Genomic DNA, 13,801 nt, shown 5'->3' with positions numbered 1-13,801 from the left:
GTTCTGGTGAGAGGATTTGTGTAGGCAATGTACACACTGTACTGTTCACATATATTGTGGTGCACTACGTGTCCTTGGAAATTATTTTAAACATTATCAACAATGACGTAAAGTGCAGATGTAAGTATAAACATTATTCTTATTCCTGCCAACAATTTACAGTCTGCATTACTTTTTTTTCTTCTGCTTTTTTTCCAATTGATGTTTACGACTCCAGGGAATTAAGCGTGACCAGGTTACTTGCTAAATACTGTGTGTAAAGCAAAGAAATCATGATCACACCGAGGAACGCTGTGAGCATATTTGTAATACATTGCCATTTCATACCTCCCAACATTACCCTCTCCAGGAGGGACACAATACTCTGCTCCTGGACTTCCCCCTTAATATATAATTGCAGGCACCTGTGTTGAACAGGATAATGGATAGGAAAGGTGTTTAGAACAGGTGATGGCAATCATCAATTAATAGAAAAGTCCAGAAGCAGAGCATTCTGTCCCTCTTGGAGAGTGTCATGTTGGGAGGTATGCAATTTTGTTCTCACTGATAGGTCCGGCATACTCATTTAAATATAAGTAGGTTTTATCAAACCAACAAAATGGCGCCACTCTTGTTTTCTATCCCAGCGACACATATTATAGCGTCCCATATGGAGGTGAGAAGAACTTCCCCACTAGAGCTTCCGGTACCCTCGTGGTGTCATTTCCTATTTGGTAGGCGGCTATTTAGAACAGAAGAAGATGAGTGCTAGCTGGAGCCGCCTGGAGAGGCTTAAAGAGTGGAAGAGACGGGGGCGGAGGGGTGTGGATTGGGTCACGCTGCGTGGCCGCTTACTGCCGGTGAAAGATACGGTCTCAGACGCCGGTGGCTCAGATACGGAGGACGATGCAGATCCGCACGATGTGTCGGATGCGGACTTCATGGACGCAGATGAAATTGAGAGCGGAGCCGCACAAGTCACCTCCCGGGCTCCCCAGAACACCCGAGGTAACCCACCAGCCCCACCTGCGACTGCGCTGCACCTGCCACTGGGAGCTACTGACAGCAGAGCCTCAGGCTGATACATGCCCACATGTGATCAGCTGATAACCGTGACATACCTGACAGCCCATCCCCTGCCTCTCACTGACACTGCCCGAGGCTCTGTGCGCTGCTGCTGCTAGGGCCCGTGTAGCAGTACACAGAACTCGCGTGTAGTTCTCATATAAGCTAGTTCTTGGTTTTTAACCATTTGCTTCTAACATTAAAGTTCATGTCTGTATCTTAACAATCAGGAGTTTGTACAGAACATTCTGCCATCCATGCTGGTTGCTGCTCTGCTCTCTGGTGTCTTCTCTCCTGTCCTGTTGCTTCGATGTTCTGACACTCTCACAGCAAGCTGGGTACACACTGTACTGGGGTCGTAACTAGACATTTTGGTGCCAGAAAGAACATAATGTCCATTGATATGGACATTATGAGCTCTCCATAGAAAGGATATTTCTGTACTGTTAGTGTTTCTTGAGAACAGAGTTTGACAAGCACTGATGTAGTGAACGCCAAACAGGATGACATGGCAAAGCGGCTTGTGTCCTAAAAAGAGTGTGATCTGATCTACTTGGAGAAATCCTGCGGATAGCGTAATGTTTGGGGTGGTCTTCTGTATGCCGGCGCTCAGTATACCGGCGCTGGGAGCCCGACAGCCGGCATACCGACACTTATTTTCCCTCGTGGGGGTCCACGACCCCCATAGAGGGAGAATTAAATAGTGTAGCGCGCCACCGTGCCCGTAGCGTGGCGAGCGCAGCGAGCCTGCAAGGGGCTCATTTGCGCTTGCCACGCTGTCGGTAAGCCGGCGGTCGGGCTCCCGGCGCCGGTATGCTGGTCGCCGGGAGCCCGACCGCCGGCCAGCCGTAGTGAACTCTAATGTTTGTGATGGTTATAAAACTAGCTGTGAGTAGGGTGTCTAGAAAGCAGTGATGCATGCATGATTGTTTCTAAAAGAGCAAATGAAACCTATATCGATATATATATATATATATATATATATATATATATATATATATATATATATATATATATATATATATATATATATATATATTTATTTTAAACCTACCGGTAAATCTTTTTCTCCTAGTCCGTAGAGGATGCTGGGGACTCCGTAAGGACCATGGGGTATAGACAGGCTCCGCAGGAGACATGGGCGCCATAAAGAACTTTTAGTATGGGTGTGCACTGGTTCCTCCCTCTATGCCCCTCCTCCAGACCTCAGTTATAGAACTGTGCCCAGAGGAGATGGACAATATGAGGAAAGGATTTTGTTAATCTAAGGGCAAGACTCATACCAGCCCACACCAATCATACCATATAACCTGGAATATATGCAACCAGTTAACAGTATGAACAAAAAACAGTATCAGTCAAAGACCGATTCTAAATGTAACATAACCCTTATAAAAGCAACAACTATATACAAGTCTTGCAGATGTAGTCTGCACTGGGACGGGCCAGTGCAGACTACATCTGCAAGACTTGTATATCCTCTACGGACTAGGAGAAAAAGATTTACCGGTAGGTTTAAAATCTTATTTTCTCTAACGTCCTAGAGCATGGGTCTTCAACCTGTGGCCCTCCAGCTGCTGTGAAACTACACATCCCAGCATGCCCTGCCACAATTTTGCTATTAAGGTATGCTAAAACTGAGGCAGGGCATGCTGGGATGTGTAGTTCCACAGCAGCTGGAGGGTCGCAGGTTGAAGACCCATGTCCTAGAGGATGCTGGGGACTCCGTAAGGACCATGGGGATAGACGGGCTCCGCAGGAGACATGGGCACTTTAAGAAAGACTTTGGATCTGGGTGTGCACTGGCTCCTCCCTCTATGCCCCTCTCCCAGACCTCAGTTTGATACTGTGCCCAATGGAGACTGGGCGCTTTCAGGGAGCTCTCCTGAGTTTCCTGTCAGAAAGTATTTTAGTTAGGTTTTTTATTTTCAGGGAGTCTGCTGGCAACAGACTCCCTGCATCGAGGGACTGAGGAGAGAGAAACAGACCTACTTCTCTGAGTTTCAAGGCTCTGTTTCTTAGGCTACTGGACACCATTAGCTCCAGAAGGATTGGTACGCAGGTGTCACCCTCGCCGTCCGTCCCAGAGCCGCGCCGCCGTCGTCCTCGCAGAGCCGGAAGATAGAATCCGGGTGAGTATGAGAAGAAAAGAAGACTTCAGAGGCGGCAGAAGACATCTTGATCTTCATAGAGGTAACGCACAGCAGTGAAGCTGTGCGCCATTGCTCCCATTCACCTCACACACATCTATCACTGTAAGGGCGCAGGGGGGGGGGGGGGCGCCCTGGGCAGCAATATAAACCTCTCCTGTGGCAAAAGTACATATATACATGTACAGCTGGGCACTGTACATGTATATAAAGAGCCCCCGCCATGTTTTTAAGAATTTGGAGCGGGACAGAAGCCCGCCGCCGAGGGGGTGGGGCTTCTCCCTCAGCACTCACCAGCGCCATTTTCTCCACAGCACAGCGCTGAGAGGAAGCTCCCCGGACTCTCCCCTGCTTACTCACGGTGACGGAGGGTTTTCAAGAGGGGGGGGGGGGGGCACATAATTGGCGCATATATATACATAAAGGCGCTACTGGGTGAACATTCTGTGTTTTTCCTGGGTCATATACAGCTGGGGTGTGTGCTGGCATACTCTCTCTCTGTCTCTCCAAAGGGCCTGGTGGGGAACCTGTCTTCAGAAAAGAGCTTCCCTGTGTGTGTGGTGTGTCGGTACGCGTGTGTCAACATGTTTGAGGTTGAAGGCTCACCTAAGGAGGAGTGTATGAATGTAAGGTCTCTGTCGGCAGCGCCGACACCTGACGGGGTGGATATGTGGAATGTCTTAAGTGCTAATGTAAATTTATTGCACAAAAGATTAGACAAAGCTGAGGCTAGGGAACAGTCAGGGAGTCGAACCATGTCTGTCCCAATGTCGCCGGGACCTTCGGGGTCTCAGAAGCGCACACTATCCCAAATAGTTGACACAGATACCGACACGGATTCAGACTTCAGTGTCGACTACGATGATGCAAAATTACAGCCAAAAGTGGCTAAATGTATTCGATATGACTATTGCAATAAAAGATGTTTTGCATATCACAGAGGAACCCCCTGTTCCTGACACGAGGGTACACATGTATAAAGAAAAGAAGCCGGAGGTCACCTTTCCATCCTCACATGAGCTGAACGAATTATGCGAAAAAGCTTGGGAAACTCCAGACAAAAAAACTGCAGATTCCCAAAAGGATTCTTATGGCGTATCCTTTCCCGCCAAAGGACAGAATACGGTGGGAATCCTCCCCTAGGGTAGACAAAGCATTGACACGCTTATCAAAAAAGTTAGCGCTGCAATCCCAAGATACGGCTACCCTCAAGGATCCTGCTGACCTCAAGCAGGAGGTTACCTTGAAGTCCACTTACACACATTCTGGTACGATACTCAGACCGGCAATTGCGTCGGCCTGGGTTTGTAGTGCTGTAGCAGCATGGACAGATTCCTTATCAGCGGAAATTGACACCCTAGATAAGGATACCATTTTAATGACCCTAGGGCATATAAAAGATGCTGTCTTATATATGAGGGATTCTCAAAGAGACATTAGTTTACTGGGTTCCAGAATAAACACTATGTCTATTTCTGCTAGGCGAGTCTCATGGACCGACAGTGGACAGGTGATGCCGACTCAGAGGCATATGGAGTTTTTACCTTACAAGGGTGAGGAATTATTTGGAGAAGGCCTCGGACCTCGTCTCCACAGCTACGGCAGGTAAATTGAATTTTTTGCCTTATGTTCCCTCACAACCGAAGAAATCGCCTCATTAACAAATGCAGTCCTTTCGTTCAAATACAAGCAAAAGAGTACGTGGATCGTCCTTTCTTGCCAGAGGTAAGGGCAGAGGGAAAAAGCTGCACAACACAGCTAGTTCCCAGGAACAGAAGTCCTCCCCGGCCTCTGCAAAATCCACCGCATGACGCTGGGGCTCCCCTGAGGGAGTCCGCTCCAGTGGGGGCACGTCTTCGACTTTTCAGCCACATCTGGGTTCACTCACAGGTGGATCCCTGGACAATAGAAATTGTTTCTCAGGGATACAAGCTGGAATTCGAAGAGGTGCCCCCTCGCCGGTTTTTCAAATCGGCGCTACCGACTTCTCCCCTAGAAAGGGAGATAGTGTTACATGCAATTCACAAATTGTCTTCAACAAGTGGTGATCGAGGTTCCCCTGCTTTAAAGAGGGAAGGGATACTACTCAACTCTGTTTGTGGTCCCGAAACCGGACGGTTTGGTCAGACCCATTTTGAATTTAAAATCCCTGAACTTTTACTTAAAACTGTTCAAGTTCAAAATGGAATCGCTCAGAGCGGTCATCGCCAGCCTGGAAGGGGGGGATTTTATGGTATCTCTGGACATAAAGGATGCATACCTGCATGTTCCCATATATCCTCCTCATCAGGCGTACCTGAGATTTGCGGTACAGGATTGTCATTACCATTTTCAGACGTTGCCGTTTGGGCTTTCCATGGCCCGAGGATTTTCACCAAGGTAATGGCGGAAATGATGGTGCTCCTGCGCAAGCAGGGTGTCACAATTATCCCATACTTGGACGATCTCCTCATAAAAGCGAGATCACGGGAGAAGTTGCTGAACAGCGTATCACTTTTACTGAAGGTGTTACAGCAACACGGCTGGATTCTCAATATTCTAAAGTCGCAGCTGAATCCTACGTCTCGGTTGACCTTCTTGGGCATGATTCTGGACACAGACCAGACAAGGGTTTTTCTTCCGACAGAAAAAGCTCAAGAACTCATGACTCTGGTCAGGAACTTATTGAAGCCAAAACAGGTGTCAGTGCATCACTGCACTCGAGTCCTGGGAAAGATGGTGGCATCATACGAAGCCATCCCCTTCGGAAGTTTCCATGCGAGGACTTTCCAATGGGACCTACTGGACAAGTGGTCCGGGTCACATCTACAAATTTATCAGCGGATCACCCTGTCCCCCAGAGCCAGGGTATCTCTCCTGTGGTGGCTGCAGAGTGCTCACCTCCTAGAGGGCCGCAGGTTCGGCATTCAGGACTGGATCCTGGTGACCACGGACGCGAGCCTCCGAGGTTGGGGAGCAGTCACACAGGGAAGAAATTTCCAAGGTCTTTGGTCAAGTCAAGAGACTTGTCTTCACATCAACATCCTGGAACTGAGGGCCATATACAACGCCCTACGTCAAGCGGAGGCATTAGTTCGCGACCAGCCAGTTCTGATCCAACGTCGCCTCAGTAGCTCATGTAAACCGCCAAGGCGGCACAAGGAGCAGAGTGGCGATGGCGGAAGCCACCAGAATTCTTTGCTGGGCTGAGAATCATGTAAGCGCACTGTCAGCAGTGTTCATTCCGGGAGTGGACAACTGGGAAGCAGACTTCCTCAGCAGACACGACCTACATCCGGGAGAGTGGGGACTTCATCAGGAAGTCTTTGCGCAGATTGTAAGTCAGTGGGGACTGCCTCAAATAGACATGATGGCGTCCCGTCTCAACAAAAAGCTACAAAGGTATTGCGCCAGGTCAAGAGACCCTCAGGCGGTAGCTGTGGACGCCCTTGTGACACCGTGGGTGTTCCGGTCGGTGTATGTGTTTCCTCCTCTTCCTCTCATACCCAAGGTGTTGAGAATAATAAGAAAAAGAGGAGTGAGAACAATCCTCATTGTTCCAGATTGGCCACGAAGGACCTGGTATCCGGATCTGCAGGAGATGCTCACAGAAGATCCGTGGCCTCTTCCTCTAAGACAGGACCTGTTGCAACAGGGGCCCTGTCTGTTCCAAGACTTACCGCGGCTGCGTTTGACGGCATGGCGGTTGAACGCCGGATCCTAGCGGAAAAATATATTCCGGATGAGGTCATTCCTACACTAATAAAGGCTAGGAAGGACGTGACATCAAAACATTATTACCGAATATGGCGAAAATATGTTTCTTGGTGTGAGGCCAGGAATGCTCCTACGGAAGAATTCCATCTGGGCCGTTTTCTTCACTTCCTACAAACTGTAGTGAATTTGGGCCTAAAATTAGGATCTATTAAGGTTCAGATTTCGGCCTTATCCATTTTCTTGCAAAAGGAATTGGCCTCTCTCCCAGAAGTACAGACGTTTGTGAAGGGAGTACTGCATATTCAGCCTCCTTTTGTACCTCCGGTGGCGCCTTGGGACCTTTAACGTGGTGTTACGTTTCCTCAAGTCACCTTGGTTTGAACCACTTAAAACGGTGGAGTTGAAATATCTTACTTGGAAGGTGGTCATGTTGTTAGCCTTGGCTTCGGCTAGGCGAGTTTCGGGATTAGCGGCTTTATCACATAAAAGCCCCTATCTGGTTTTCCATATGGATAGGGCGGAATTGCGGACCCGTCCTCAGTTCCTACCTAAAGTGGTCTCATCTTTTCATATGAACCAACCTATTGTCGTGCCTGTGGCTACGCGTGACTTGGAGGATTCCGAGTCCCTTGATGTGGTCAGGGCTTTGAAAATTTACGTGGCCAGAACGGCTAGAGTCAGGAAGACAGAAGCACTGTTTGTCCTGTATGCAGCCATCAAGGTTGGCGCTCCTGCTTCAAAGCAGACTATTGCTTGCTGGGTCTGTAACAGGATTCAGCAGGCGCTTTCTACGGCAGGATTGCCGTTACCAAAATCGGTTCAGGCCCATTCCACTTGGAAGGTGGGCTTTTCTTGGGCGGCTGCCCGAGGGGTCTCGGCACTACAGCTGTGCCGAGCTGCTACTTGGTCGGGCTCAAACACCTTTGCAAAGTTCTATAAGTTTGATACCCTGGCTGAGGAGGACCTCCTGTTTGCTCAATCGGTGCTGAAGAGTCATCCGCACTCTCCCGCCCGTTTGGGAGCTGTGGTATAATCCCCATGGTCCTTACGGAGTCCCCAGCATCCTCTAGGACATTAGAGAAAATAAGATTTTAAACCTACCGGTAAGTCTTTTTCTCGTAGTCTGTAGAGGATGCTGGGCGCCCGTCCCAAGTGCGGACTACTTCTGCAAGACTTGTATATAGTTATTGCTTACATAAGGGTTATGTTATAGTTTCATCTGTTTTGGACCGATGCTATGTTGTTTTTTTCATACTGTTAACTAGATAGTATATCACAAGTTATACGGTGTGATTGGTGTGGCTGGTATGAATCTTGCCCTTGGATTAACTAAAATCCTTTCCTCGTACTGTCCGTCTCCTCTGGGCACAGTTTCTCTAACTGAGGTCTGGAGGAGGGGCATAGAAGGAGGAGTCGGTGCACACCCAGATCCAAAGTCTTTCTTAAAGTGCCCATGTCTCCTGCGGAGCCAGTCTATCCCCATGGTCCGTAGCAAAACTGGATTTACCCTGCACCAGACTGAGTATAATTAGATGACTAAATCATGAAAACCAACTAAACAGAGGCGAATTGAGCCCCAATGGGCAGCTGTTCTTACGTTGGAGGTGCTCCCAGGAATAGTGTACCAGATACAAATTAATTTGATGGGTGTGGAAGCGCCCACGCCTCACCAAAACAAAAGAAATTCCTATGTTTGGAGCACTCTTTTTGATAATATTATATATAGATGGATGAAAATTGTATTTAGTTTAAAACTTAGCTTTTATTAATCAAATACTCAACTAAAAATTAATGACAGGGGTGTACTAGAAATATCAATTAATTCCCCTTCTAAACAGTGGTAAAAATATAAATAAATGAGAGCAAATACTATCGTATTGAAATTATGTATTTGGCTCAAAAATTGATGACAAGAAAATGATGGTAATCCATCAAACTTATCAAATAAGCAGCAGTAGTGATATTGGTGATATATATTCTTACATACAATCAGAAAGGTTATTCCAAAGAATTTTTTTGCTTAATCTTTAGATATTCACCTTAATAATCTCATATAAGGTCCAATCTAATAATACATATCTGAATTTCACCTGGCGGTATAGGTAATACTATGCATATAGGATCGACTTCTCCCCATACTTCACAGTAGTTTTTTTACATCAAAAACTTACAGCCCTTCCCTGCAAGAGAAAAATTTCTATCCATGTCTGTGTATAGACAAATGAGGAATACATAGTTGCAATTATACTATGCTGAACACTCTGTCTACATTTTGGTTCATTTGTATCTTTAAGCCAAAAACCTGACGCACTGATGTTTAAGTCAGCAGATGATGTAACAGATACAGATATCTTACATAGCCACCATTTGTAAAAGACCACACTCTAATCATGTTGTAACAAACCACATCATATACTTTAAGAATCCTGTACAATTTATTAATTAACTGTATTCAAAAATCAATTATTGCATAGAGAATTTGAAAAAGCAAGATCATATTGTGATGTGTCTTGGACAGTAGAAAAGAAAAAATTGGTTTACACTGGCATGGATAGTGGGAAAAAATAAATAAATAGTGACACTCTAGTCTGCTAGTCCCATCTGCTGTCTAACCTCATCCATGAGCGGAGGAAAGATGAGAGTAGGACCGTCGACTGTGTCACGGAAAAAAGTAAATCTGGCTCACTGGCTGAAGACCCCGTCGTGGTGTTAGATGGGCCCTGATGCTTATAAGCCTTGCAAGGTCCTAAATGCGCCACTTGGGCCTGTGTTGGTATCATTAAATCATAAGAAATGATGATTTAATGATACCAACACAAATGTGTTCTAATCTGTCACTGTGGTCCTTTTCATTTTCGGACTCTGGCTCAGGCCCAAGTGGCGCATTTAGGACCTTGCAAGGCTTATAAGCATCAGGGCCCATCTAACACCACGACGGGGTCTTCAGCCAGTGAGCCAGATTTACTTTTTTCCGTGACACAGTCGACGGTCCTACTCTCATCTTTCCTCCGCTCATGGATGAGGTTAGACAGCAGATGGGACTAGCAGACTAGAGTGTCACTATTTATTTATTTATTTTTTCCACTATCCATGCCAGTGTAAACCAATTTTTTCTTTTCTACTGTCCAAGACACATCACAATATGATCTTGCTTTTTCAAATTCTCTATGCAATAATTGATTTTTGAATACAGTTAATTAATAAATTGTACAGGATTCTTAAAGTATATGATGTGGTTTGTTACAACATGATTAGAGTGTGGTCTTTTACAAATGGTGGCTATGTAAGATATCTGTATCTGTTACATCATCTGCTGACTTAAACATCAGTGTGTCAGGTTTTTGGCTTAAAGATACAAATGAACCAAAATGTAGACAGTGTTCAGCATAGTATAATTGCAACTATGTATTCCTCATTTGTCTATACACAGACATGGATAGAAATTTTTCTCTTGCAGGGAAGGGCTGTAAATTTTTGATGTAAAAAAACTACTGTGAAGTATGGGGAGAAGTCGATCCTATATGCATAGTATTACCTATACCGCCAGGTGAAATTCGGATATGTATTATTAGATTGGACCTTATATGAGATTATTAAGGTGAATATCTAAAGATTAAGCAAAAAAATTCTTTGGAATAACCTTTCTGATTGTATGTAAGAATATATATCACCAATATCACTACTGCTGCTTTTTTGATAAGTTTGATGGATTACCATCATTTTCTTGTCATCAATTTTTGAGCCAAATACATAATTTCAATACGATAGTATTTGCTCTCATTTATTTATATTTTTACCACTGTTTAGAAGGGGAATTAATTGATATTTCTAGTACACCCCTGTCATTAATTTTTAGTTGAGTATTTGATTAATAAAAGCTAAGTTTTAAACTAAATACAATTTTCATCCATCTATATATAATATTATCAAAAAGAGTGCTCCAAACATAGGAATTTCTTTTGTTTTGGTGAGGCGTGGGCGCTTCCACACCCATCAAATTAATTTGTATCCCCATGGTCCTTAAGGAGTCCCCAGCATCCTCTACGGACTACGAGAAAAAAATTTACCGGTAGGTTTAAAATCTTATTTTCTCTTACGTCCTAGAGGATGCTGGGGACTCCGTAAGGACCATGGGGTTTATACCAAAGCTCCCAATCGGGCGGGAGAGTGCGGATGACTCTGCAGCACCGACTGAGCAAACGCAAGGTCCTCATCAGCCAGGGTATCAAACTTGTAGAATTTTGCAAAAGTGTTTGAACCCGACCAAGTAGCTGCTCGGCAAAGCTGTAATGCTGAGCTGCCTCGGGAGCCGCCCAAGAAGAGCCCACCTTCCTAGTGGAATGGGCCTTTACTGAATTTGGTAATGGCATTCCAGCCGTAGAATGAGCCTGCTGAATCGTGATACAGATCCAGCGAGCAATAGTCTGCTTAGAAGCAGGAACGCCAACCTTGTTGGCCGCATACAGGACAAACAGAGCCTCTGTTTTCCTAACCCTAGCCGTCCTGGCTACATAAATCTTTAAGGCCCTGACTACAACCAGGGACTTGGAGTCCTCCCAGTCCCCCGTAGCCACAGGCACCACAATAGGTTGGTTCATATGAAATGAAGAAACCACCTTAGGCAAAAATTGAGGATGTGTCCTCAACTCTGCTCTATCCACATGGAAAATCAAATAGGGGCTCTTGTGGGACAAGGCCGCCAATTCGGACACCCGCCTTGCAGATGCCAAGGCCAATAACATGACCACCTTCCACGTGAGAAATTTGAATTCCACTGTTTGAAGAGGTTCAAACCAGTGAGATTACAGGAAACTTAACACCACGTTAAGGTACCACTGGGGGCACAAAGGGGGGGCTGGATGTGCAGTACTCCCTTCACAAACGTCTGGACTTCTGGGAGAGAAGCCAATTCCCTCTGGAAGAATATAGATAGGGCCGAAATCTGTACCTTAATGGAGCCTAACTTCAGGCCCAAATCCACTCCTGTCTGTAGAAAGTGGAGAAACCGGCCCAGATGGAAATCTTCCGTAGGAGCATTCTTGGCTTCACACCAAGATACATACTTCCTCCAGATACGGTGATAGTGCTTTGCCGTCACCTCCTTCCTAGCCTTTATCAGAGTAGGGATGACTTCCTCCGGAATACCTTTCCCAGCTAGGATTCAGTGTTCAACCGCCATGTTGTCAAACGTAACCGCGGTAAGTCTTGGAACACACATGGCCCCTGCTGTAACAGGTCCTCCCTGAGAGGAAGAGGCCACGGATCTTCTGTGAGCATTTCCTGAAGATCCGAGTACCAGGCCCTTCGAGGCCAATCTAGAACAATGAGTATTGTCTGCACTCTTCTTTGTCTTATGATTCTCAATATTTTTGAGATGAGAGGAAGAGGAGGAAACATAGACCGACTAAAACACCCATGGTGTCACTAGGGCGTCTACTGCTACTGCCTGAGGGTCCGTGACCTGGCACAATACTTCCGAAGCTTCTTGTTGAGGCGTGACGCCATCATGTCTATTTGAGGAATTCCCCAACGACTTGTTATCTCTGCAAAAACTTCTTGCCATCGCCACTCTGCTCCTTGTCCCGCCTTGGTGGTTTACATGAGCTACGGCTGTGACGTCTGATTGAATCAGAACCGGTAGGTCGCGAAGAAGATGCTCCGCTTGTCGTAGGCCGTTGTATATGGCCCTCAATTCCAGTATGTTGATGTGTAGACAAGCCTCCTGGCTTGACCATAGTCCCTGAAAATTTCTTCCTTGTGTGACTGACTGCTCCCCATCCTCAGAGGCTCGCGTCCGTGGTCACCAGAACCCAGTTTGAATGCCGAACCTGCGACCCTCTAGAAGGTGAGCACTCTGCAGCCACCACAGGAGAGACACCCTGGCCCTGGGGGACAGGGATATTTTCTGATGTATTTGTAGATGGGACCCGGACCACTTGTCCAGAAGGTCCCACTGAAAAGTCCTCGCATGAAACCTGCCAAGGGGATGGCCTCGTAGGCTGCCACCATTTTTCCCAGAACACGAGTGCATTGATGAACATACACTTTTTGGTTTTAGCAGGTCTCTGACCATGTTCTGGAGATCCTGGGCTTTTTCCAATGGGAGAAAAACCCTCTTTTGTTCCGTGTCCAGAATCATGCCTAGGAATGATAGCCGAGTCGTTGGAACCAATTGTGACTTTGGCAGATTGAGAATCCAACCGTGCTGTTGCAGCACTTTCAGGGAGAGCGACACGCTCTTCAGCAATTGGTCTCTCGATCTCGCCTTTATCAGGAGATCGTCCAAGTATGGGATAATTGTGACTCCCTGCTTGCGCAGGAGCACCATCATCTCCGCCAATACCTTGGTGAAAATCCTCGGGGCCGTGGAAAGCCCAAACGGCAACGTCTGAAACTGGTAATGACAGTCCTGTACAGCGAATCTCAGGTACTCCTGATGAGGGGGGTAAATGGGGACATGAAGGTATGCATCCTTTATGTCTAGTGACACCATCAAATCCCCCCCTTCCAGGCTGGATATTACAGCTCGGAGCGATTCCATCTTGAATTTGAACTTTTTTAAGTACAGGTTTAGGGATTTTAGATTTAAAATGGGTCTGACCGAACCATCCGGCTTCGGGAGCACAAACAGGGTTGAATAATGCCCTTTTTCCTGTTGGACCAGGGGAACCTTAACCACCACTTGCTGTTGACACAGCTTTTGAATTGCAGCTAACACCACTTCCCTCTCCGGGGGTGAAGCTAGCAAGGCCGACTTGAAAAATCGGCGAGGGGGCACCTCTTCGAATTCCAGCTTGTAGCCTTGGAAAACAATTTCCATCGCCCAAGGATCCACGTTTGAAAGAATCCAGATCTGGCTGAAAAGTCGAAGGCGTGCCCCCACTGGTGCGGACTCCCTTAGGGGAGCCCCA

General features: G+C 46.4%; 1 protein-coding gene across 1 annotated transcript in view; it reads left to right on the top strand.

Moving 5' to 3' along the window:
• The first annotated feature begins 663 nt into the window (after positions 1-663).
• HELB (DNA helicase B) overlaps positions 664-13,801 on the top strand; it is a 206,837-nt gene continuing 193,699 nt past the window's right edge. Inside the window, exon 1 of the mRNA XM_063927539.1 lies at positions 664-987. Within this exon, the coding sequence (XP_063783609.1) occupies positions 741-987 (247 nt within the window). The 5' untranslated portion in view covers positions 664-740. The remainder of the gene's footprint in view (positions 988-13,801) is intronic.

The sequence above is a fragment of the Pseudophryne corroboree genome, chromosome 6 (assembly GCF_028390025.1).
Source record: "Pseudophryne corroboree isolate aPseCor3 chromosome 6, aPseCor3.hap2, whole genome shotgun sequence".
Taxonomy (NCBI): domain Eukaryota; kingdom Metazoa; phylum Chordata; class Amphibia; order Anura; family Myobatrachidae; genus Pseudophryne; species Pseudophryne corroboree.
Note: the sequence above shows the minus strand (reverse complement) of the source record. Positions and strands in the feature narration are given on the sequence as shown.